This window comes from Natator depressus, chromosome 2 (genome assembly GCF_965152275.1).
Source record: "Natator depressus isolate rNatDep1 chromosome 2, rNatDep2.hap1, whole genome shotgun sequence".
Classification (NCBI taxonomy): domain Eukaryota; kingdom Metazoa; phylum Chordata; order Testudines; family Cheloniidae; genus Natator; species Natator depressus.
In genome coordinates, this window is record NC_134235.1 from 33145377 (window position 1) to 33171994 (window position 26618).

The 26618-nt window shown below is 38.8% G+C and overlaps 1 protein-coding gene across 5 annotated transcripts in view; it reads right to left on the reverse strand.

Annotated features, from left to right (window-relative positions):
• Positions 1–811: 811 nt before the first annotated feature.
• OXR1 (oxidation resistance 1) overlaps positions 812–26618 on the reverse strand; it is a 447309-nt gene continuing 421502 nt past the window's right edge. For 2 of the 5 annotated variants that reach the window (XM_074943952.1, XM_074943955.1), the window contains 5 exons: positions 8698–8820; positions 8366–8518; positions 4914–5009; positions 4218–4291; positions 818–2781 (listed from right to left, as the gene is read on the reverse strand). In XM_074943952.1, the coding sequence (XP_074800053.1) occupies positions 2646–2781; positions 4218–4291; positions 4914–5009; positions 8366–8518; positions 8698–8820 (582 nt within the window). In that variant the 3' untranslated portion in view covers positions 818–2645. Of the gene's footprint in view, positions 2782–4217; positions 4292–4913; positions 5010–8365; positions 8519–8697; positions 8821–11456; positions 11538–24087; positions 24371–26618 lie in introns of those variants that run through there. The other 3 variants (XM_074943953.1, XM_074943954.1, XM_074943951.1) reach the window with 3 other exon arrangements.

Consider the following 26618-nt stretch of genomic DNA (forward strand, 5'->3'; position numbering starts at 1 on the left):
CAGTTTAATTAAATTGGTTCAACTTTGTGTTTAGACAAACCTTGTGTTGTATCCTGTTAGAGAATGCTGTTTTCCCATCATTAAATGCCTCTGGGGAGACTTTAACTAGCCACTAAAGCTCCCATAAACTCAAGGTACTTTGACTTGTGTTTCAAGGCCTTTGATGTAGCTTAAATTTTCTGAACATAGAGTTGTTAATGCTTGGGAATTTGGCCTCAAATTGAAAAAATTCAATCAGGTGCCAAATTCCCAGGAGAATAACTCAGCCTAACATGCAGGAGAGAGAGAGACCTATTTATTACTGGAAGAATATACATAATTTTATATCAACACATGTGCTCTAAGTCAATTATTCCAAATTTAAATGAGCTATACTAAAATCAGAAGTCTAATTCTGCAATTAAAAGAATGAGAGATCATACAGCAGAAGGAAAAAAAAAGTGTTCTAGAATGCAGCACCTGAACTTTCAGGAGAGCAGGAATTGACAGTGTTTTGAGGAGATGTGTTACATAGACTCCTTAAGGTAAATACAAAAAGAAATATAAAAAAACCCTGCTCTTCACTCTCAGTATCATACACTTGAAAGTTATATGATACTGGTACGTGAGTTTATAAATATTTACTCTTCCCCCCAGTTCCAAAAACTGGAAGAAACTATTTAGTTACATTGTAGAGCATCATAATATACCAAAATTAAAAAGTGGTATAGAGAAAGTCCTACATTCAGGAAGTTACTGTGAAAATAGCAATAACTGACCATTTGTAGAAATAAATTCAAACTCAAGTTTAATTTTACATGTATTTAGATTTATTTGCTATATATCACTATGACCTTATAGTACTTGAAATCCATTACAGGATTGTTTATAGTTAGTCTGGACTCCACAAAGACAATAATACTGCTGTGGAAGACCAATGGGGAGAAAAGCCATTTTAATATATTTACAGTTCCTTATTTTTGTAAACATTTAATCTACATACTGTACTAAGCTCTAACAAGGGTAAAGAGCTATACATAGAGACAGGAAATGGGGCCCTGTATTTCTATTCATATTGCGCATTAGCATATTATGGACAAAGCATCTGCCCTTTTTCATTACCACAGCAGTAATCTTTCTTCAGATAAGTTTTTAAAACTTTTCAAAGAACTAAATATATTGAAATACTATACAACTACATCTATTTAAGCCAACCCATTTGGCTTTTATTCCATTTCTAGAATAATTTAAAGTGCTATAAGCAACCCGTTAATCAACACTTTTCTATAATAACAAAAACTACTTTTAAACATTAATTTACAAGATAATATACAATGTTCATCTGGAACAGCTGAAATTTCAGCACAAAGTCAGTCACTGTCACACTTATAACAGCAAGTTTTTTGCATAACATAGAATAGAAGCTTTGAAAATAACTTTTGTTGAGCTGTTATTGCCACAATGGCTTATCAGTTTTCCTATAAAAGTGAACAAGAGCTACCAGTACTGTATTCTAGCCTGTCATTTTTTTGAGGTCACATGACAGTAAATTTGCATATTCCACAAGTCTACTGAGTTACAATATTGTCTACCTATAGTACGTTACCCCATTTTATCAGAGCTGGTGCTAACTGTAGTTTACAACATAAATCCACTCAAAAACATCACAACTATTTTTTTCTTCTGGACAGGAATAAGCTATGTTCTTGGAGTTGATGTGCTACAAGGCTACAACAGTATAACTATAAAACAGTATATATCTGACACTTTATGTTGAAGAAAAATGCATCAATTTCATAGTCTTGGTATGCATAATGCCCTACTATAGCTACAAATTTGTTCACTGCATTTTACTTGATTTATCCATTAAACACAGCGGAACTATCACATTCTCCCATTCCCTTGCTGTTTTATGTTTTTACCACATAGCTCAATGCTGTCCTCATTTGTCCCAAACCTGCAGATCATTAACAGCATGTGCAAAATACTTTTAATACAATCAGCACGCAACTAGAACTTTTACTATATGATGTAACTGACATGTATTTTCTAAATTGGACATTAGTAAAACAAGTGGCACAACTGAATTTGGATGAATTTTCTAACCAGGACTAAGGGTAATGGTATGCTCCAATACGGAATGCTAAACTTCTTGTCTAGCAGTGGCACCATGTGAATTAATCAACGAGTGGTCTGGGCCAGTGTTTGCAACATTGCTGTCAAATCATCATACTCAAAACTTTCCTCTTATACAGGCCCTGAAGGGGGAGCTCAATCCAGAGATACAGTTTTAATAGAAAAATAATCTTCATTGAGATACAGCAAAGCAGCCCTAAACCGATCGTAGACAGATGTGTGGGGGAACTGAAGAGAAAAAGGGGTAGACTAACGGACAGATAATTTGGGAGGCTGGCTCCACAACAGCAAGATTAACTTAACTGACATTCAGTTTCACCCCATGTGGCCTAGACTTATAGCAATATCTTAAACATACAGAAAAGTACAACAACTTTAAATACACTATTTCAAAATTGTATCTGGATCATCATGAAGATAGCTTTAAAACTATAGTATATAAATGCTGTATTCTATTGCTTCTAGGGCTTTTTGAGCTGCACTGATTCATGTCAGGTTTGGGACAATAGCCTGTAGAGACACTTACACACTTATTCAAAAGCCCAGATTTCAATGTCTTGGATAATAAAATCTTCTCTCTTAGAAAGCGTGTGATTCCCAAACGTTTTACAAGAGTGACTTCTTCCGTGGTAGAGATCCCCGTCAAGCCAAAGAGCAAATTCACCCCTAGAACACAGACAAGTTATATAAAAATTAATGAAGGAGAACAAAGTTAACCTTACAAATGCAGTTAGAGTAGTCATAATTATAAATAGGGCTCTGTGTTTGTCACAGAGGTTGCAGAAGTCACGGATTCCTGTGACCTCTGTGACTTCTGCAATGCCCAGTGTGGCTGATCCTAGGGCCGCTCAAGCGCAGCTGGAGCAGCTCTGCAGCCAGCCGCACCAGCCACTGTTGGAGCAGCCCTGTCCCCGGGGACAGCCGCACAACTCTGGGGGCCCTGGGCAGCCTGGCCCTGGGGCCTGGCCGAGCAGCGGTCCCAGGACTGGCGGGTGGCTTGGTGGCTCCTGGCTGCAGTCCCAGGGACTCCCCCACAGTAGCAGGCGGCCTGGGGCTCCCCCCACAGCTATTAAAAAGCGGCCCCACAGCTGGTGCCGTGGTCTCCCCTCCTGTTCCCCCCCGAAAGATTCAATCACGGGTATTTTTAGTAAAAGTCACGTACAGGTCAGGGGCTGTGATTTTGTGTTCCTGGTCTGTAACGTGTCCATGACTTTCACTAAAAATACCCGTGATCAAATCTCCCCTAAGTCTCCCTTAGATGCAGCTGTATTTGAAGCCATAAGACTTTTTTTTTTTTTTTTTTTTTTAAAGTTTTTAAGCCTCTCCTAGATTCTGCAGAATCTACATTAGATTTATATAATTTAATATTTTAATTACCTGTAGAATAAAATGTCTTTTACAGAAGAATACTCTAGTAATCTAGAACAAAAATGTCTGCACTAGAAGAGCAGAGAGTGATTTTAAAAAAATATATAAGTAAGTTGAAAATATGGGTGCTCCATTAGGGAAAAAAATAAAGATTATGGAACACCATTTCAAGGCTTGCAAGTATTCATGTCCTAGATTTATCAGAAACAGATTTTTCTGACAAAGTATTTCTTGGGACATATTTGTTAGAGTGCTAGCGTTAGGACATTAACCTGGGACTTTGCAAACCTCGGTTCAATTCTCTGTTCTGCCAAAAACATCTTTTTAAAATTTTAGGCAATTTACTATATATTTCAATTGCCTTGTCATCACTAAATTTTTTTGAATGTTAACATCTTGTATCAGTTTCAGATAAAGTGAGTATGCTGTCAACCAGGACATATCTTGACCTATCAGAGGTAAAACTTTACATGTCTTCCATTGCTGAAGCAATGCAAAGGAAGGTCTAACAGTCTAATACATGTACAAGTTGAGTTTACAATGAGCGTTAAATGGTTTTCATATCTGACAACTGATAGATACATACATATATCTATTATTAGCATTAAAGCTTCTTGGGCCTTGAGATTTCTAAAATTAAAATTAATACCAGTTTTACTGTGTGTACACAACATTACACAAAGACCACTGTAATCAATTCTTCACAATGAATAACACTACAAATCATGACTTACCCTCCCCCACCAAAAGCTAAAGAGTCCATGTCTCCTTTAATAAAAAACATATTGTCTCCTGTCCATTTGAAGACCTAATGAAAGTAGAGAATAGCAAGTTAAAATATTTGAAAAATTTAATTTTGTGAATATCAAGTGTTCTCTCACTATTTGACACAGAAGTCTGCCATGATTCTATGTCAGTGTGAAAATCCACAGATCCAGATTACACAGATATTTAAAGGAGTAAATGGATTAGTTCCAATGAACAAATTCACCTCTAAAATAACACCTACATACACTTGTTTAGCCAATCAATCTTTCCAAAGTTAATTTTCATTAACTTTTATCTCAATTACTTCAACTCCATCTTTACTGGTATCCCCAAATATTCCCTAGCCAAACTGCAGCATATGTGGAATGCCACAGCCCTTACTATACCATTAAATTAAAGTGTAAGTATCATCCCAGTTCCTATTAGCGTCTTCTGACTTCACATTCTACCGAGAATACAATTAAAGGTTTGTTTACTCATTGCTCGTCTTTTCAACCTTGTCGCTTCCCACTCCATTGCTCTAACCTTAACCCTAGATATTTTTTCTTGGTAGGTGTAAGTGGGTCTTTATCACCCCTTAAAACATAGCTTCTTGCAGTCAATATTGTTGACACTGTATAATGAATGGTTAAATAAGATATAAAGGAGTTGTATCTCCTTACCTCAAAATCTGGAGAGAAAGTAAACAGAAAGGTCTCTCCAGTGCCATAAAAGCAGTCACTCACTTTAAAAGGTTCAGAGGCTAGCGCACCAAAAACCTATAGGAGAGAAGAAAAAGTTGAGATCAAAAGTGTAAGAAGAATGCTGAAGCTACACAATCTATACTACACCAACAAAACCTTTATAAGTTTTACTCATGAAATCTTTTTCTTTTATGTGGGTATCTGGCATACTGTTACCACTTTAGATGTAGGTAGATTTGAAATCTGCTTTGGGATAAGCACAGAAACCTCAAAAGATCTAATGGTTCCAACTGTAACGGAGATATTGTAGGCTGTTTTGTGAGGATTTTGGTAGCGAGGGACAGGAAGCAACTGTCAAGCAATTTTTTGCTGACTAATCAGCCTAGACTAAGAAGTGCAAGAATTAAAAATTAAAATCATATGCAAAAAACAACAAAAAACAAGCAAACAAGATACTGGCTGATATTTGTTGTTCCTTTTCTTAAATAGAAAGTTAACCAATTTTTTATTAAACTTTGAGTGAATAATGTCATTCTGTAGCATATTTGTGTTAAACAGCCATCTCCTTTCTCCAATACTGGGTTTGCATTTTAAGTCTCCTCTAAATTAAGTAGGGTCTTGATCTGACAAGATAATGTTTCCTATGGAATCAATAAAGGGACACTATCAGCTTGCATTTTTTAAAAGTTGCCTAAAAATATCAGAAAATTTATATCTTTTAAATAGCATATCTACTTTTTTATTATTATTATTATTGTTGTTGTTATTAAATGAAGCATTCTTTTTAAAAGGAAGTTTCTCAAGGTTTTTCTGCTTTCCTGCTAATGTTTAAAGGATTTTTTAGGCAGGCCTGAGATCAACCACTAACTAACATGGTCTGGCCCAACCTTCCCCTTCGTGCATGTTCATGTCACTTCACTTTCGGCCTCTATTGGTAAATACACTCTTTCAGGGCTTGCGGAAGAATGGTGCCTTAGTGTGCTGTTATGCTAGTACATGAGGTAGTAAACTATGATTAGAACAGTGAAACTCAGTCAAATGGCCTGAGAGAACACTGAAAATAAAAATATATTTCTCTAATATTTCAGTTATAATACAATAGAAACTCAGAGTTATGGACACCTTGGGAATAGAAGTTGTTCGTAACTCTGAAGAGTTCCCTAGCTCTGAACAAGACATTACAGACTTCAGACACAGCAGGTTTGGCGCTGCAGCTACAGGGGTGTCAGGGCTCTGGGTGGGAGGGCGGGGCATCTGCTCTTTGGGGGACAAGGGCTTGGGGCTTCAGCCTCACAACTCGTTCCCAGCTTCTGCCCTCCCCACAGCTCAGTTCCTGGTTTCGGCCAGGGGGTGCAAGGGTGCACCAGGGCTTGGGGCTTTAGCTACGGGGGGCTGAAACCGGTATTCCTCATAATGAAAGCCTTAAGCCCCAGCGCCCCCCTGCACGGCTGAAGGCAGGAATGGAGCAGCGGGGCTGAAGCCCCAAGCCCCAGTTCTCCCTACAGGTCTAAAACCCTGAGCCCCAGTGCTCCTGTGGGGCAGAAGCCCTGAGAACCCCCTCCTCCCCCAGCTGGAGTTCTGACCCAGTTAATCCTCTAACAAGGAAAATACTGCTTTGTGCAAACTCTTCTAAGGCTATCTTTGCTTGGCCTCTAAACTACCAGGTTGGGCATTTTTGCCAATACACTAGAGTAGAACCTCAGAGTCACGAACTGACCAGTCAACCACACATTTCATTTGGAACTGGAAGTACACAATCAGGCAGCAGCAGTAAAGTTTCAAAGTTGTATTAAGTCAATGTTCAGTAGTAAATTTCTAAAAGAACAGCTATAACGTTTTGTTCAGAGTTACGAACATTTCAGAGTTACGAACAAGCTCCATTCCCAAGGTGTTCGTAACTCTGAAGTTCTACTGTATCAACTAACGGTACGATTTTCTGTTTCAGATCATCTCAATATAATTTGTGGACAGAGAAAAGCTAGCACCCCATACCAGTAAGAGAAAGAATTTCAGGCTTGTGCAAACTGCAGCGTTAAGTTTTTAAATGCATCTCTCCATCAACCAAACCTATGCTGTTCTGAAAGCACTGAGCTTCTAGTAGTAGTACAGCGTATACTACAAAAAAACCCCACAATTACTTACCTCACAGTAACTGTTTATTTGAAATACTTTGCCCACATGGATCCCACTTCTGGTGTGTCAGAACAGATTCTTTTGGCCAGCAGTGTAAACTGGGGCCATGCCTGTGCCCTTGATGTTTTCACACCCCCAACCATCCCTCAGTTACTTCATCAATACAAAATCCAGAGGGTAGAGCACTCTGCAGATGTGGGGTCATGGACTCCATGCTGACAACACATCTTGAAGAACCGTAGTTACCATCTCTTAAAGTAGGCAGAAAAGGTTCCTAGAGTGTCCCATCACCGAGAGGCATGGCAGCTTTGCAAGAGGGACAAGTTTTAAATCCCAAGATTTAGTGTCAGCCAATTCCAGGGTTAATACATAACCTAACCTAGATAGATAGATGAGGTAGATAAGATATTTCTTTCTCTCTGTTTTATGGCTAATATATTATATCTTTTGCCAACAGGCAAACTATAAACTAACTCCTCAACCTAATGAGCAATAAGCTATCCTAACAACTAATTGCACAGTGAGCTAAGGAAGCAGAAACTGCAGGAATTCTGTTTTGCTGCCACAGCAGGCAAGAAGGAACTGAGGAACAGTCGGGCCCTTTCCAGCACTTATGACCTCTGGTGGAGGGATGGGGTTGCAAAAGTATCATGAGTCAGGGGTGGCCCCAACACACACCACTGGCCAGAAGAATATAATCTGTATGCACAGGTTGTATGTGCACCAGAAGTGGAATCCACACAGACTATCACTCGAAGAATTGATGATTCCGCACTGAAACTACTATAAATGTCTCTCTACATCAAATGTACATCTACATCAACACTGTACCCTCAAGATGACGGGTGCTAAGATGTTCATATCTGTCATTAAGGAACTGTACGGAGATAGCCAACTTGCTTGACATAGGTTACCTATCTACTCTTAGATAGCAATGACTATCCATCTTTCCTACTTTTGGGTAGGACATCTATCCTGTGCCTTACCAATCCTTTGAGGCTCTGAGCTGTCTGGTCCTCATTTTAAGAGAAACTAAAATGTTACTCAGTAATAAAAAGTTAGAGGACTTGCAATAGTTATGACTTGACCCTGGATTTGCTTCATCAAAACATTTCCCAGAAAAATGCCATTATCAAAAACTGCCTGCACAATGACATGATTGTAACACCAATACATAACCATGAAGAAGGAGAAGCTTAACACAGGCAGTTTTATTACTAAAACACATTGATGTTTCAGCTGTTAATTTATCTGTTTTAAGCAGCAGTTCTGATTTTTTTTGGCCATTATTTCCATACCTGCCCATCACTATCCTTGATAACCATTAGTACAGGAGTGTCTAGCCCCAACATAGTTCGATACAATGTCTTCAAGCTCATGCCATGCTTTGCAGTGCTGTAGACAAGAGTCCATGGATACCCAATGGTTCGCGGAGGAAGGTGCTTTGTGAGCTGTTAACAAAACAATGAAGAGTCTCTTATGCATTTAATAACTACTATTTTTTTGGTAAGCTCTTCAGAACAAGGTCCCTGTTATTTATTTGATATACTTAACCCGATACAGGTTGCTCAGGATACTTGCAGAACACAGATAATATTATTCTATCATCAGTTTTATTTGAAAACCATACCTTTTCAATTTGGTCTGACTGCAGCAATTCACTAGGATCGCTAAGATTTGGCCGAAATGCTTCAGGCTCCAGGTCTGTTTTGATATTTGTGGCCTGCTTTGAATTTAAGTCTTCCCTTGTTATCTGCAAGGGAGGAGGAAATAAATAAGCACTCTAGAAGGTATGTTAAGCATTCACAATTCTCTTACAGAGGAAATATTACTTAGTATACGCCACATCATCTTCACTGCATTTAGGATTGTACTTAATTATTGGAATTTTGTATTATGTTTGTTATATTAGGCATTTGACAGGGAAATCCCTGCTTCTTGTGGTAAACCTATCAGTACTAAATATTACACTGAAATTACTGCTTGCACATGTACTCTAATATTCAGGTTATGCCTGTTTTTTCACATGCCTTCGTGTTCGGGGTTGAATATGGACTTTTAGAATTGACTACAATTAAAAGCCAAAGTACATGATCTCAACCACTGCACAAAATGTAGTGTGTTTCTAATAGTAATAAAAAAGGTGTTTGAGTTATATATATTTTAAATGCAGACAGTTTATTTAAAATGCTTTATGCTCATCACTCAAAAGCTAGAGATTTTAATCAATACCCAAAGAAAATAACTTTTAAAGCCATTCTGATGTGAAACTTTTCAAGTTCCTAATAAAATATCTGAAAGCAGGTTTTGTAAATGTGTAAGTGGGTATTAGTTGCTTAAAGAATTTGACTGGGACTCAGGAGACATGGGTTCTATTCCCAGTTCTGCCACTGATATACTTGGTGACCTTGGACGAGTCACTGCCCTTCTGTGCCTCAGTTTCCCCATCCGTAAAGCGTGAATAATGATACTGACCTCTTTTGTAAAGTGGCTTGAGCTCTACTGATGAAAAGTGCTATATAACAGCTAGGCATCATTGTTATCCTAAGAGCCTGAGACAAAGCTCACTGAAGTCACGGGAAAGACCCTTATGGACTTCATTTGATTTTTGATTAGCTCCTATGCATCCATCAGAAAACACCAGAAGTCGACATTTGCCAGAATATGGTTTACCACATACATCTCCTATTCTAAATACAGGGAAATAACTGCAGTGTTTCAGATACCAATTTGTGGTAACTATTGCCAAATGTTAAGTTTTTAGACGGTGAACAGTTTTGATGCAAAAAGAAGAAGACTCTCCAATTTTTCAGAATCTATGTGAAACACTTTTTCAACCAGTAACAATGTAGAAGTTAAATAAATTGCAATAATCCATTAAACAGCTAAGAAAAATCAAATTTACTGTCTATCACAGGATAGTTTTTATATGTTTAAAAATAATCTTATAAAATATGAAGGTAAGGAATATTTGTATAACAGTAACTTGATTACAATATTAACATTAATCCTTAAAATGAGAAAATTTGCTTTATTTAGTCATTTTGAGGAGGGCACCAAGCAAGGCTCAAGCTTTTCATAACTTAGCATTTATCTCAGACTAAAAGCATTTGTTAGCATCTAATTTCACAAAGTATCAGCCACGCATATATATTCAACATCATCTTCCAATTACAATTATTATTAAGTACTACTTATACAGCATATGCCATTTGGTCACTTCAGTCCCAAATTTCACACCGTCAAGGGCACGTTTGAGTACAAATTCTACTGTTCAAGAGTACCATAAAATGTTTATACTCTATTTGGTTCTTTAATTTTTATTACACTACCACATGCAAAACATATGCTGTCTGAGTTGTTGATTTTAAACAATTTTTACCACTCATAAGGCATTTGTAAGCAAGTTAACTTTCTTGTCAAAATCTGAAGCTCCTAAACACATACTACAGAAAGTACTATAACATTATCACTGTCAACTAATATTTTGACAGCGTAACAGATCAATAAGACAGCATTTTGACTACTAAATTAAGCAGAGACAAACCCATGAAAGCATTTTCCATTTGCAAAAGCTACTCAAACAAAATGAAAATCCAAACTTCCAACCATTTCATTAGCTAGATACTTAGAAACACATATTGAATTAAGATTTCATGTTTTCAAAAAAAGTTCTTAGATATGCTTTCATCAGTAAACTTGGCATAATATACACATCAATTCCAAAGCGTGCTTATGCCAAAATAAATAGAGAAATACCTAAAGAGAATGCAAGAGTCAATTCAAGATTAATATCCTATAAATCTACAGAATTAGTTCTGAACTGCTGTTTTAGGGATTGGGAGTTCTAATTCCAGCTCCACTAAAGGGCAAAACACTTACCTACCTCATATGGAAGTTGTGAGACTTAATATTTGCAAAAAAGTTTGAAATACTTGTAGGATCTTTTTATATAAGAATTTAAGACTTCAAATATACATACAACTGAGTAAGTCCTTATTTAATTTTGTAAACAGAGTTTTGGATTTCTCCATCTCTTTTGCATTCTTTTTAGGAAAGTTTCTACCCAACTCAAGCCACCACACCAGAACAGAAATTCAAACAAGTCCTCATCACTCTGGAAACCATGTAGTAATGAGAACAAAGTTTCAAAGATGACAGAAAATTCCTCTGATTTTAAACTCTGAAATGATCATTTTGTCTCAGAGCTACAGCACTCTATCTTATCAGTGTATAAACACATATCCAAGAGAAAGGAATTTTCTGCAGGATTCTTGTAGTGTTGTAGCCAAGACAAACCCACCGAATATGGGACTTGCCCTGATCAAGGCCACTACAGAAAAAGATGTTTTAGTCTCTGGAGAAGGGGTTTAACTACGAAGAGGGCACCTTGAGGCGTCTGCAGAGCGTGCGCAGTTCTTCACTATTTAGAGCATCGATCCTGCGGTGATACTCAGCCACTGACACTACCTGAATATGGAGACAGGAAGAAAATAATTCCACTGACAGTTGAAAAAAATAAAGAAAAATGGAGAAGTGTAACGGGGGGAAGGATATGCAATAACAAAAGAAAAAATGGAAATGTTCGAGATATTTGCATCTGCAAGGACTTGATGTTCACGGAGGACGTTTTTGACTTATGATGAGTACATACAGTGAAGATAGGATTTCATACACAAATGGCACCAAAGATCTGGTACAGCTCAATGTCCTAATGTATGACTATAAAGTAAATCTGATATGACAGTCCATAAAATTATGCTGCTAAAACAACAAATAAATGTGCATGAGAAAAAGAAAAAAAAAAAAAAAACAAAAAACTTACTGCACAAGGTGATAATGGTTTAAGCCCCTTGTGGTATGTCACAACTACAGGTAAGCACTTAGTTTGTCTTTTAGAACAGTAAATCTTAAGTTACTATTTAAAAAAATATAGTTTAAGCTAACCTTGTCCTAAGGAGAATTTTAAAGCTGAAAAACTGAAGTCTAAATAATATTAATCCTTATTCCTTCACAAAAATCCTGGGGATGAAAGGCTAGAAAAGATTACTATCAACTGATTTCAAATTCTAATTGACAGGCAAGTAGCTGCTAAGTTAAAGAATGCCAAGGTGTTATATTACCTCTTAGCTTTTTCCTCAGAGGTTGTGCATTTATCATACTCCATTCAGTACTTTCATTTTTTCTTTTGATTCACTTTCTTCCTTGCCATGCATATAGCACTGCTCACTTTCCTACTGCATGTAACTTCATCTACCCTTTACACTATAATTCCTCACTCCTGTGAAGGTTTCATCATGGTCCAAATGCCAACTATACTTTCTGCATTAAAGACCACCTTCCATTCCATTTGTAGCTCACTCCTTTAGTTCACCGTATCAAGCTATTCGAGAAACATTTAACATATAATCTAGACACTAAAACAAACGTACTATAAGTAAAAAGGCAGAAACCATCACCAACATTTTCCCTCTTGTGGGCCAGAAGTCAGGTACTTAATACATGGCCTGATTTGCAGAAGAGTTGAGTAGCCATAATTCCCAGTGACTTCTATAGAACCAGATGGTACTCAGAACTTCTGAAAAAAGTCAGGCAGTTTATTCAGGTACCTAGCTTAACCCACCCACATTGAAAAATGTTGGTTTCTATATTTAAACGTTTGTGCTAAGAAATACCTGATGTGAATATTATAACAGCTTGACCCTTCTACATATTATTTCTTTGTGAGTCAGAGATCTAAATTTTATAAACTATTTCAAACCCAAGACTTACTGAATGTCTAGTGCAGGGATACCTTTGCCTTAAGTGACCTAGGTGTACTGTAGTTATTCACGATAGCATACAGAATGTAAAGAAACATATTATTGTGCATTGAAAGGAGTCCAGTATAAATCAAATTTATTTGTAGTAACAGAAACACAGTATTACAAGGATGCCTCAACTACAGAGCACCGATTGCACAGGATACATCATGTTATCTTACCTGGTTAACCCTACTTAGTGTTGTTTTGTTATTTTTTTTGTTTTTACTACTACTACTGAAGACAGTGAATACAAACACCCCAACACAAAATGTATTTTCCAAAGTGTCCCGAGTGTTGCAGATTTCTCTCCAACCATAGGTGCCATATGCTCTGATCCGAGGCAAGTGGTTAGGGGAAAGGCTGTAAGGGTTTTGATGACAAAGTAGCATCAGCAGCCAATTGCTTGTTCAAGTAAATACAACGGTGTATATATTTTAGAAGAATCATATAGGGCTAAGGGGCCATAATCTTTGATGGTAGGGATTTAAATTTAAAATTTTAGTTCATTGTAACTTGGAGGGTAGGAGATTCCAAGATTAGGGTAGAGGAGGAAATTGAGATTGTACCGGCTTTTTTTTTTTTTTTTCCCAGATATCAATCCAATTCTCTTGCTGAAACTCTATTTTCTCTCCTCTTTAAGCCTTCTACATTCCCACATTTATATCTCCTCTTCCTCACTACATTTTTTGTTAGTGTCTCCACATCTTAGATTTCAACCTTTAACCCCTCTCCTTTCAGCATTTCCTTTTTCTGGAGACTGCATGAAACCTCCTTCTCATACCTTAACTTCAAAAGGCCCAAATCACAACAGTTATCCAGTTAAAGGGGATTTGATATTATGTAAGCTTGGAGAAGCAAAACCAAAAAAGACAGGGCCCAAATAAGATCACAATTTTGTTTCTAAATTATCGCTCAATCTGCATGAGACTGCCCCCACTGCTTTAAAAAGAGGGAGGGAGGGAGAGAGAGAGAGATTGCAAGTGCTGTTATAAATCTAGTTCCAAAGCTAAGCACTAAAGCAGACAGTACTAATGTCCCTAATTCCTGTTCACTTTTCCTTGCCACCTCAGTTCTTGAGGGAAGGCTACAGAAGGAGTCAGACATTTTAGGAACAAAAGGACTGTTATTGAACTGGAGAGAAAGTGGGAAAGAATGCCAGTTTCCATCATCACTAGTTCAAAAGAAGAAAATCTACAAAAAGTACACAGCCATAGCACAGTGTTAATTCATGCATTTAGGGTTGTGCCTAACAAACATAACACCCCACATTAAAGAAGTGTGAATAAATAGGATTTTGCAACCCTTGCTTTTTTAGAGGCCTAGTAGCGGAGAGGAAATAAGGCACTGAGTTTGAATTTGAAATTAAGAAAGGATGTTACTGAATTCTGGGCTGGTTATTCATTACTTGTATTGTGGCAGCATCTAAAGGCCTTAGCCCCGTTGTGCTAAGCACTGTATGAATACAACTAAGAGATGGTCCCCGCCCTGAAGAGTTTACACAGAAAACTTCAGAGAACAGGTGGATACGACAAACAGATTGAAGGAGCACAATGTAAGCCAATTGGCAATGTGTTCAATTTATATTTTTCTAACGGATATTTATAAAATGTCAGAATGTTCAGTTAGGCCAGGCCTACTCTCAAAAAGCTTTGCTTTACCGGCAAAGTGCTCATAGTATGGCTGCACTTCATGCTGACAAAAGGGCAATTCTACCAATATAGCTAATTCCAGCTTCCCTCCCCACCAGCCCCAACAGAAACAGTTTATATCAACAAAAACAGTTTTGTCAGAATAGCGGTGTCTACACTAGACGCTTTTCCTGGCACAGCTATGTCAGCCACAAATCACATGCCTGACCAATACAGCTATGCCTGCAAGAGTCTGAAGTATATACCTGGCTTAGACAAACTGTAAGAAGAGGGTTTTTTACTTTTAAATGGAAATATTAAGGTATGTTTCGCAAAAAGATGGAAATAGTTGTTTGTAAAGGATAGTTTTCCTCTTGATAAATTGCAGAAACTGCACCTAAAAAGCTAGTAGTAGGTATTGTTGTATTCCCACGAAGTGGACACAGAGCTGGAACATATCCTCCTTACTGAATTGGAAGGCACTCCAGAACTAGACTGTTCTTTTAAAAAATAAACACACTAATTCAATTACATTGCTCTTTCAATAGCATCAACCAGTGTACAAATTTACTGGTCAAAAAACCAGAAGCTTCTGTATCCTCTGCACATGGTGATGGCGAGAGTAAGATAAAAGCAACCTGTGATGGTTACACATTGAGGGGACCATTGAAATAATTCAGATGAACAATTTGCTTTAGACCACAGTGCAGTCATACAGACCTGATGTAAACAGAGTGCCATTTTACTGGATGATATAAAACCTCTTTTGTTCCCTTGCAGAGCCAGCTCCAACATAATCAGATCCACTTCTAATTCTATACTATTTGGCTAAAAATTATCAAGCTTAAATTTTGTTTACATATCTGGAACTTTTCCCAATCAATTTGTTCATCTCAAACTCTTTCATTAGAAACTGAATAACATTTTAAGACATTTCTAGAGGCTATAAATACAATGAAAATAAAGGGACCATTATGAACCGAACACTGTTGTGAAAGAATATTTACATCATTTGCAGTGGAGCAAGTATGAACAGTGCCTTTGTGTGAGAGTATATTCAGTTTCTCCCTGAATATGTATTCCACCACAGGCCCAATATTGCAATCCTTAACACTTTCAATATTCATGAAACTTCTGATTCCAAAGGGAGCTTGCTGGGGAAATGAGTCTCTGCACCATAAATAAATTAATATTATTTTATATATAATTAGGGCTGTCAAGCAATTAAAAAAATTTATCATAATTAATCGTGCAATTAATCGCACTGTTAAACAATAGAATACCATTTATTTAAATATTTTTGGATGTTTTCTACATTTTCAAATATATTGATTTCAGTTACAACAGAGAATACAAAGTGTACAGTGCTCACGTTATATTTATTTTTGATTACAAGTATTTGCACTGAAAAAAACAAAAGAAATTGTATTTTTCAATTCACCTAATACAAGTACTGTAATGCAATCTCTATCATGAAAGTTGAACTTACAAATGTAGAATTATGTACAAAAAAACTGCATTCAAAAATAGAACAATGTAAAATTTTAGAGCCTCCAAGTCCTCTCAGTCCTACTTCTTGTTCAGCCAATCGCTCAGACAAACTAGTTTGCATATGCAGAAGATAATACTGTCTGCTTCTTGGTACCTTCTTTGTGTTCTGTCAAATCTGCAGTCAAAGTGGTCTTAAAATAAACAACATGTGCTGGGTCATCATCCGAGACTGCTATAACATGAAATATATGGCAGAACGCAGGTAAAACAGAGCAAGGAATATACAATTCTCCCTCAAGGGGTTCAGTCACAGAATATCAGGGTTGGAAGGGACCTGAGGAGGTCATCTAGTCCAACCCGCTGCTCAAAGCAGGACCAATCCCCAGTTTTTGCCCCAGATCCCTAAATGGCCCCCTCAAGGATTGAACTCACAACCCTGGGTTTAACAGACTGATGCTCAAACCACTGAGCTATCCCTCCCCCCCAACATAATCATAGAATCTCAGGAGATCATCTAGTCCAACCCCCTGCTCAAAGCAGGACCAACACCCAACTAAATCATCCAACAGATTTTTTCCCCTAAATGGCCCCCTCAAGGACTGAACTCACAACCCTGGGTTTAGCAGGCCAATGCTCATACCAGTGAGCTATCCCTCCCCAATTAACACATTTTTTTAACTAGTGTCATCAGCATGGAAGCATGTTCTCTGAAATGGTGGCTGAGGCATGAAGGGGCATACGAATGTTTAGCATATCTGGCACGTAAATACCTTGCAATGCCAGCTACAGAAGTCCCGTGCAAATGCCTCTTCTCACTTTCTGGTGACATTGTAAATAAGTGGGCAGCATTATCTCCCGTGAAAGTAAACAAATTTGTTTGTCTTAGCAACTGGTTGAAGTAGGCCTGAGTGGACTTGTAGGCTCTGAAGTTTTACACTGTTTTGTTTTTGAGTGCAGTTATGTAACAAAAGAAATAGATTTGTAAGTTGCACTTTCATGACAAAGAGATTGCACTACAGTACTTGTATGAGGTGAATTGAAAAATACTATTTCTTTTGTCTGTCATTTTTACAGTGCAAATATTTGTAATCAAAAATAATATATGCTTTGATTTCCATTACTACACAGAATACAATATATATGAAAATGTAGAAAAACATCCAAAATATTTAATAAATTTCTATTGGCATTCTATTGTAACAGTGCGATTAAAACTGCAATTAAGATTATTTTTTTAAATCATGATTAATTGACAGCCCTATATATGATACATATTTATATATTACAAAATATAGATGTGTATAATAAGACCAAACATTTTCATAAGACATGCATTTGCAAATCATTCTGAAAAGAATAGTCAAGATCTAAGTGCTCTCTCGTTTGATTTATTTTTTCCTCCTTCCTTACAGATATAGGCAGCTTTGATTTAGCGAAGTACTTAAACACCTGAGTAGTGACCCCACTGTAGTCAAAGGGACCCTCTGTGTGCTTAAGAAGTTAAGACACCTGCTTAAATACCCTTTGTTGTATATGCTTAAGTAGTATGGTAAGAGGGTGGGCCAGTTAAGGCAAATTATCCTTTTGTAGCCTTGTGCTGTATCATCACACTTTTAGGGCAACACTGTATAAGACTCAGGAGACTATGAAGAGAACAGGAAATATGAGTGTTAAATTACTAAAATGCAAACTACGCTGCTGTGAGATACATTTCCTTCTCATGTTGTTCTGCACATTGGGGCTATGCCTACACTACTACTTAATTCAGTAGTTCCTTAGAGGTGTGAATAAGCCATCTCCTGAGTAATGTTGTAAGTTACACTGACCTGAGTGCCAGTGTGGACAGTGCTGTGTCAGCAGGAGAGCTTCTCCCACTGGCACAGTTACCGCCGCTCGCTGGGGGTGGATTAATTAAATCAATGGTAGAGCTCTCTCATTGGCTTAGAGCAGCTACATGAGAGCGCTTACAGCGGTGCAGCTGCATCAGTGCAGCTGAGCCGCTGTAAGCTCTCTAGTGTAGCCGTAGCCTTAGAGAGGCAATTCTGGTATTCTGTTAAAAAAGAGAAGATTCAGGCCTTCCAACAAGGTCTCCTCTCTGGAGGGCAGTTACCTCAGAAGCTTTGCAGTTAACTGATTGCTAAAAATCTCTACCTCTGTAGATTACTCTCAAAGCAGCATTGCTCTAAACAGCACATAACTGTGCTCATCTTCAAGTGATTCATTCTAATTCCAGTAAGATTGAAAAGATATCACATTTCAGAAAAGATAGTATTAGTATAAAATTTTTAAGTTTATTTATAAAAGAAGTCAAGGAAATTTTCAGAAAGCCTGGGAGGAGAATTCACCAGTAATACTAGTTAGTACTGCAACAACATTTTCAATCTGTGATGTTGTAATGATTTAGGGATTCTGTCTGTACCACTTTGGAACTGTGGATGATTTTATTTAATTGTATCATGGAATTACTGTGTCATGGAAAGCTTATATGTATGCGGATACACCAGGAGTTAACAGAGTTGTGCCATGTCTCTGCCAGGCCAAAGAATGGCAGGTGATCAGCACTCAATGATCTTCTATTCAAAGTAAAATATCTTGGGACAACACACTTATTCTGGCTGAGAGAACACTTCCTAGTGTTGTCTGAAGGGAGGGCAGTTTGGAAAGTTACCAAAAGAAGCAGATGACCCCAACAAGAGTCTATGAAGGGACTCAAGAGGGGGACTTTGGGGGTCAGAGCCATTTAGCAGCAGATTAAGAAGAGGGGAGTGGCAGCGGGTCAGGGTAGGCAACGGGGTGGAGAATCCCGCCTGCCTCATGGAAAACATACGATCCCCTAAGGGCTTTCAAGTGAAGGATGAGCTAGTGATGGGCATTGAGGTTTCAACTGTTTACTGTCTGGCAAGATATACACTCTCCTGTGCTTTACACGATTAAGCATAGGAGAGCATAAAAGCGTTAGTGCTAAGTGCGTGCACATGACGACTGCGTCACAACTGCTGCATGACCTTGATAGCGTCAGACTGTAAACCAGAAGCTTCACATCTTTGGGATAGAGTTGTGGGAGAGGGCTGTTTACACATACCCCAGACTCTGAAGAGTCAACATTATGTCTGGAAGGTTCCAACACTTGGGGGAGGGTGGGGCGCACCAGATAGGTCTGAACCCTGCGCGTGTGCCTAGGGACCCTGAGATTACAGTTCAGCCACTGCCCCATTCAGGCTCCAGTAGCTTAGAAGAGCAAAGGAGGCTTGTCACAGCAGTCCTAGTGCATGACCAAGAGAGGACACTTGCTAGGATCTGTGATAGAGGAGTAAGCTTTATCTCCATTTACAAAGGCAGAGACCACAGTTTTGTTTGCATTAGGAAGAGACAGATTGGTTATTATACACATTTAAGTGGTAAAGGTTTTCAGAGGTGCTGAGCTTCATATAGGAGCTCCAGCGACTGGGTCCAGTGAGACTTGAACCAATGACACCATTCAACAGAAGCTGCTGCTGCCATTCAGAAATGGGTGGGAATCCGTTTTCCCATCTTGTGAAAGTTTGAGATTTCAAAGTTTTTTCCATCCTGATTCAGGATGAAAAGTCAAAATCTTGAAAATTTTCACAAACTGCTAATACAAAAATTTATCATCATGTGAATCCAAATATTTTCAAATAAAAGCCAAATCATAATGCCTCTGAGAAATTGGGCTTCACAAACAGGCTTTAACCAGCCATCTGTGGAGAAAAGGAATTGCATTAAGAGTTCAAATCCATATTGAAGCTTAGACTTCAATGATGTAGCATTGGTACTCTGTACTCTCAAATCCTCGCACAAAACAGTAGTCATCATGCCACTTAATGGGGCTTTAAATTCATCCTCTATTACAGCATCATAGGGTTCAAACACACATGGGCTGAACCCGCTATTTGAGTCTTTCCCAGTGGTGGGGGAAGGATCCACCAGGTGGGAGGTAGCAGGGCACTACACGGCTAAAAATAGCAGTGCTGATGAAAAGTCATCGCTTTGGCAAGGAGAGCCATGTAGGCTAAGTACCTGAGTAAATACCCTTCTTCAGATATATGTCTGTACTCTACTTGCTTAAGCCATGCCTGACCATCTACACTGTTACTCAACCCTATGCTGAGGGCTGGGGCGGGTGGAGGGTTACCCATATACATACTCTCAATATTGCTGAAATACTTGTGCAGTGTAGCAGCAGCTTCTGTTGAATGGGGTCATTGGTTCAAGTCTCACTGGACCCAATCCCAACAGCTCCTATATGAAGCTCAGCACCTCTGAAAACCTCCACCGCTTAAATGTGTAAAATAACCAGTCTCTCTCTTCCTAACGTAGACAAAACAGTGGTCTCTGCCTCTGAGCTGGAGATTAAATAAGATGTCATCTACAGATTACTTTCCTAATATTTCAGGGCAAAGTAAAAAGCACAGAAGATATACCTGAATGTTAAATTACTTATTTGCTCATAACTTAATATACTAAAAGGTACACAAAGAGCAACTACCATTGGTTTAGGATTCTTGACTTGTTAGCTGGACTACCATATTTTGTAAATCTTACAAATCTATGAAAATCTTACAAATCTCTACAGCTACTTCCACATTTTATAACAACTTATATACAACAACTGAGAATATACCAATATTCCCCCGCCCTTCCCCCAGCCCAAATCAGGCATTAAACTAACATGCTGATTTTTTCCAAGCTAGATTGCACAGAAGCTCTGCAAAGAATTCCAGCTATGCAAAGCACTCCAAATAGAGAGACCACACCCACTGTTTGCTCTGTTGTATTGACTCATGCCTTTACGTAAAGTGCTTTGGGGGAGTGAATAGTTTTATACATTTTACCCATGCTAACACTATTAACATCAGGTTTCAGAGTAGCAGCCGTGTTAGTCTGTATTCGCAAAAAGAAAAGGAGTACTTGTGGCACCTTAGAGACTAACCAATTTATTTGAGGATGCATCGATGAAGTGAGCTGTAGCTCACGAAAGCTTATGCTCAAATAAATTGGTTAGTCTCTAAGGTGCCACAAGTACTCCTTTTCTTTTTACTATTAACATCTTCTACTATGTTATAATACCACAGAAATAAAAGGAGAAGACAAAGGAGAAGTTGCATATAAATTTGCCGTAAAAAGTGCGAGGCTGATGTTTTCTGTTTTCCTGAAATATTGGCATAATGCTTTTGTTTACAGCTAGGTTTTTATGCCCCTGGATAAGAAGCTCACTCTCTCTTGAAACAAGAAGCTGTTCCAAACTGATAGGCTGGCAAGATTTCCCCTCCAATTCAGGCCCATCACAGTTGCCACAGTAACATTTCAGGTAAATAACCTTAGGTAGTTTTAAGTAGCATTAAGTTGCAGATACTTGAAAGCCATATTCAACAAGAAAAAAATACTATTCTATTTAGATTCTTGTACTATTATAATCATTTTGGTAATACAGAATATTTAAGTTAGTCCATGTCAGCTGAGCTTTCATCCCAGTTCCACAAGAACATTAATGAAACTAAAGGAATTTCTGATACCTGTTTAGGCACTGCCACTACTTATTTGAACTTCCCAATTTACTTCTGTATTGTACAGTATGAAGAGCTTGATGCTCTGTTCCCTGCTCCTTTTTTCTACAATAGTCCTATCTCAGCTCATCAACTTCATGCTGCTTCACTGGAGAAAACAATCCACAGCTCAGTCTCCCCAGACTGGGAAGATAATCTTCAGAAATATTTCTACTTGTCTGTGAGAGCTATCTATTAACCTTCCTCAGCTTGACCACCACCAACCTGACTCATTTTTATATAATAAAAGAAAGCTGCTCTATTTATATTCTTCCCCTTCAGTTTGACTTCCCTCCTAAATAAAAGTGACGGTTGCCAAACCAAAAGAATATATCCCAGAGCAATTCTTTTCTTTAGAGCCAAAGTTGGATATTGGCTGAGCCACAGGGTTGGTCTTCAAGTATGATGTGCTCACAACACTGAATAGTATTTTTTCTAAATAGGGTGGTCTTGAACTTAAAAAAAAAAAAAACTACAATTTTGAATTGTGATCTCCAATATTTAGGATATGCAATTGTGGCAGGGTGGACTAGGTCCAGAGACCCCTTGCTGGAGGCCTTGCAGCCCTGCATCATCCTGTCCCAGACCAGAGTAGCGAGAAGTCCTCCAGGCAACCTAGAGTGGCTTCAGAAAAGCAGCCAGTCAGAGGAGCTGCTGGAGCGACCAATAAAGGGCCAGATAAAAAGCAAGCAGCAGAGCCAAGCCTTCAGTTGCTGTGTGGAGCTTGACGAGGCAGGATGAGATGCCTGGCTGATAAACAGGAGGACTGTGGATAGCTCAGTGCAGAGAGCTCACCAGACAGAGCTGAGCCCAGCAAAGGCTGCTAAAGACCGGGTGCCTAGCTGGCTGCATAGAATAGCAGCAGAGCCATCGAAAGGTCAGTGTGGGCAGGCTGAGACCAGGGCACTGAGCAGAAAACCTGGCCGATCAGATGAGAATACCGATATGGGCCCTGCTGGTCTGGTAGCTGACTGAGCCTAGGGAGGGCTGCTGAAAAGGACACCAGTTGAGGTACCAAGATGGGTCCTAGCTGGTGTCTGAAGAAGGCAGTGCCTCTGGGAAGAAGCTTAAGAGCTATGGCTCCATACCAAGGCCGTGATAAGAACTTAGCACTGTATACCTCAGAAGGGGGGACAGTGTGTGGGGCTAGGCCAGAGGGCTGAGCTGCTGAAGACCGGCTGAGAGAACCAGCGGCAAGGGGGTGCTCGTGAGAGGCAGGTGCCACCCTGATGTAAGACCAAAAAAAGAAAAGCAGGCTCACACCTAAGAGAAAGAAGGCCATCCACGAGAGGCGTGTGCGTCCCCACGAAAAGACCTGTGTTTGCAGGCACTATCAGCCAGAGAAAAGGGAGCAAGCACAAGAGGCGGGTTCTGACCGTGTTACAGCAATATAGAAACTGACCTTTTAAAAAATTGATAAAGGGTATTTTGATAAGACTTCACATTTCTCCAGAACTTCCACAGATCCTCTTGTGATAATGTTCACTCTTTTTGACACACGCTAAACTAGGCTTTTCATATTACTTTTTTCCTCTATTGCAAAATGGAGATTTACAACTTCAAACACATTTAAAAAGAAACTGACTTTTGAAAGCACACATTTACAAATCAAGACCTTGTCATACTGTACAAACTAATTTCACACTCATTTGTGTTTACAGTCTGATTAGAAATTAACAGTAGGTAGCTAAAGTTATAAGCATATGTCAGAAAACAAAAAGCAACAACACAGTGGTACGAGTCACAGGTATTTCTCCATCAGGAAGATTGTTATAACCAGAGTTGGAATGAAACACTCTAATAATGCAAACAATTCTACAGCACCACAACTCCAGCACTGAACTCAATCTTTCGAAGGTATTACCATTTTTGGAAATCTCACTGAGAATATTCCCCCCGCCAGTGTTCCACTATGCCTTCTAAAGCTTTGTAAGCAGAGAAGAGTGATTTTCTTCACTGTATTTTCTTAAATAAAGCAGAGGAAAAAGCATAGGAATTTCACTATTAATATTTTTAATTGTTAAAACTATCTTGGGAGTCTACAGAGATTTAGAAATTCTCTGTACTTAGTATTTATGCACCTTTTATAGTAACTTCTGGAAAGCTATATAAAATAAAGCAGAAATTCAGATATTTTAAGATGGCTATTAAAACCAATCATTTAACACTATTTATCCACAAGACAAATTCAGTTTGATAAAATAAAATAAGAAAACAAAATGTGCTACTGAAGCTATTGGAAAGCTCTTAGATAACAAAATGATACATGTTTTACAAAACCTAAGACAGACTTTACCATATGTAATGCTAATCAAATAATTAAAAAGCTTCAGCTATAAGCAGTTAACTGAATGCAGTAGTCCAGCTTAGTCTGACAGCATATACAAAACGTGACCAAAAACAATCTCAAATTTAGCATCCTGTAAACAAATTCTAAATTTAAAATTTCCAAAAATTGTAGCTTAGACTGTGCATCACACCATCACAAGAATGCCAGGAATAACAGAAATTAAAATACTTCACTAAAAATTACCAGAGTGTATTTATGATTAATTGGTTGGTGTTTTCTTCCCTTCTTGCCATACCAGAGACGAGACATCTCCTTTCCAAAATAAAATGTAAAAGTAAAAATCATAAGGACCTTTTCAAAGCATTCTCTCTACCTGCTATCAATTCCAGGCATAGACAGAGCCCCACTATGGTGACAGAAGAACTTGCTAGATACACACACTTGACTGACAGGGGGAAGGACTAATCAGTAAATGCTGTCTACCACTGGAGTGCATCCTGAGCAGGGAAAGTTCAAGGGAGGAAAGAGTTCCTATGTTCAAGAGTGGTTGCAGTGTACTGATTGTTGAAAAGGCTAAATAATTTAAAGAGACAGAACAATTTTGTTTTAGTTTTCTTAAGAGCAAAACTAAAATATAGAAATCAAAGCTGCTGATAAGAACATTTCAAAATACTAATTTATGCTGCAGCAAAATGTATTTTTGTCTATACTGGACAGGGATTTTTCCCAGCGTCATTATCTTTAACAAAATTTTTGCATTGAATTTTAAACTGCAGTATCTTTATAAATTCCCTGTAACAAACACAAGTGTTGAAATAATTAAAAGTTATTACTTGGTCCCAGAACTTGTATAGAAAGTATCCTGTTAAGCAGATCTCTTTTTTTATATCAGAAACTTCAGTAAAGCATTTCAGCCATGCACATTTTCTGTTTGGTAAAGCACATTAAAGCAACGCAAACCTAAATTTTATTCATAGAAAAAACTGATCATACCAAATTCTAAACTGATTTTGAGAAAACATAACAGGAGGACCATGTATGATCTTGAATGAAAAATTTAAGTGTCAAATCCTAGCCATACTGAAGTCAATGGGATTCTTGCCATTGACTTCAATAGAGCCAGAATTAAATCCCATATATAAAAATATGTGGAATTAAATCCTGGCACTTCTGATGGGTGTGTTTTTGAGAGAATGACCCTGTTCTGAACAAACACAAATATGAAACTGCAGAATAACTGCAAGTAAGTATCCTAACCCTGAAACAAACCTCTGTAACAGATAACTGGAAGGGAGTGAGCGTAACACCAATTTTTAAAAAGGGTTTGAGAGGTGATCCTGGCAATTACAGGATGATCAGTGAACCTAACTATTATACCAGGCAAATTGGTTGAACCTACAGTAAAGAACAGAATTATCAGACATAAAGATGATTCGTTGGGGAAGATTTTGTAATGCGAAGTCATGCCTCACCAATTTATTAGAATTCGCTGAGGAAGTAAAAAAGCATGCAGGGTGATCCAGTAGATAGAGTGTATTTGGATTTTTAGAAAACCTTTGACAAGATCCCTCACCTAAGGCTCTTAAGGAAACTAAGTATTCATGGGATAACAAGGAAGGTCCTCTCCTGAATCAATAACTTGTTAAAAGATAGGAAACAAAGGGTACGAATAAGTGGTCAGTTTCCCCAGAAACCTGTAATGGGACCTGTGCTGTTCATTAATGATCTGGGACCATTTTTTTGTTCTGTGTTTGTACAATGCCTAGCACAATGGAGTCTTGATCCATGACTAGGGCTTCTAAGTGCTATGGTAACATAAATAAACAAGTTAGTGACCTTACGCCATTTAAGTCTACAGGATGGAAGATTTAGTTTATAAAGTTTTTAGCTATTGTGCTTCCAAAAGGTAACCTTTGTAATGTGAACTGATAGCCGAATAGTGAAATGTCATCTTCCCGAGTCTGCAAACAGACTGCTCTGATTACTCCTGGAGGAATTTTGCGCCACTGCGCATGTGCAGAATTAATGTCCCCCACAGATTTCTTTGCTTCCCCGCAGAAAAAATGGCTGACAGGGAAGCAAAGGGAAGCTGAAAGAGCAGTCATGCACCTCTGCCTAGCTACGCAGGTATATCATTTCAGGCACCCAGAGAAGCTGGTGGAGAGGTAAATCACCGCAGGGCTGGGGACACCTCAGCCAGTGGCTTCTACCCTGAGCCAGGATCAGCTGCTAGTCCTGGCTGAGCTGGAGGCAGGCGAGGCCAGGACTTTCTCTTCCCCTGTAAGGAGTGGCTGGGGATGTGTCAGACCCACTCCCAGAAACCTCCCCCAGCTGCAGGAAGCTCAGCATCCTCCCCTGCTTCCTGCCCCCATTGATCCTCAGTGTGGGCAGAGTGGTCACTGTACAGGGCCCTGCTCCCCCATCCATCCAACCCCCGTGCATGTAGACCTCCCATACCCAGACACCCCCACCAACCCTCACCCCATACACCCAAGACTCCCCTAGCCCTCCATACCAAAACCTGACCCCACTGAATCTCAAACCACAGCATCTGGAGCCCCCCCTGAACCCAGAGCTCCTGCCTCTGGACCCTCATGCTTGCACCCAGACAACCCCACACTGAGCTCCCTGCACTCAAACCCCCACCCTGATGAGCCGTACCCCTGAGTCCCCACATCCAGACCCCAACACCACTGACCCCCAACTAGCGGCACCCAGATCCCCACCCCACCAAGCCCCACTTCCTCAGCACCCAGACCCCGCTGCTGAGACCC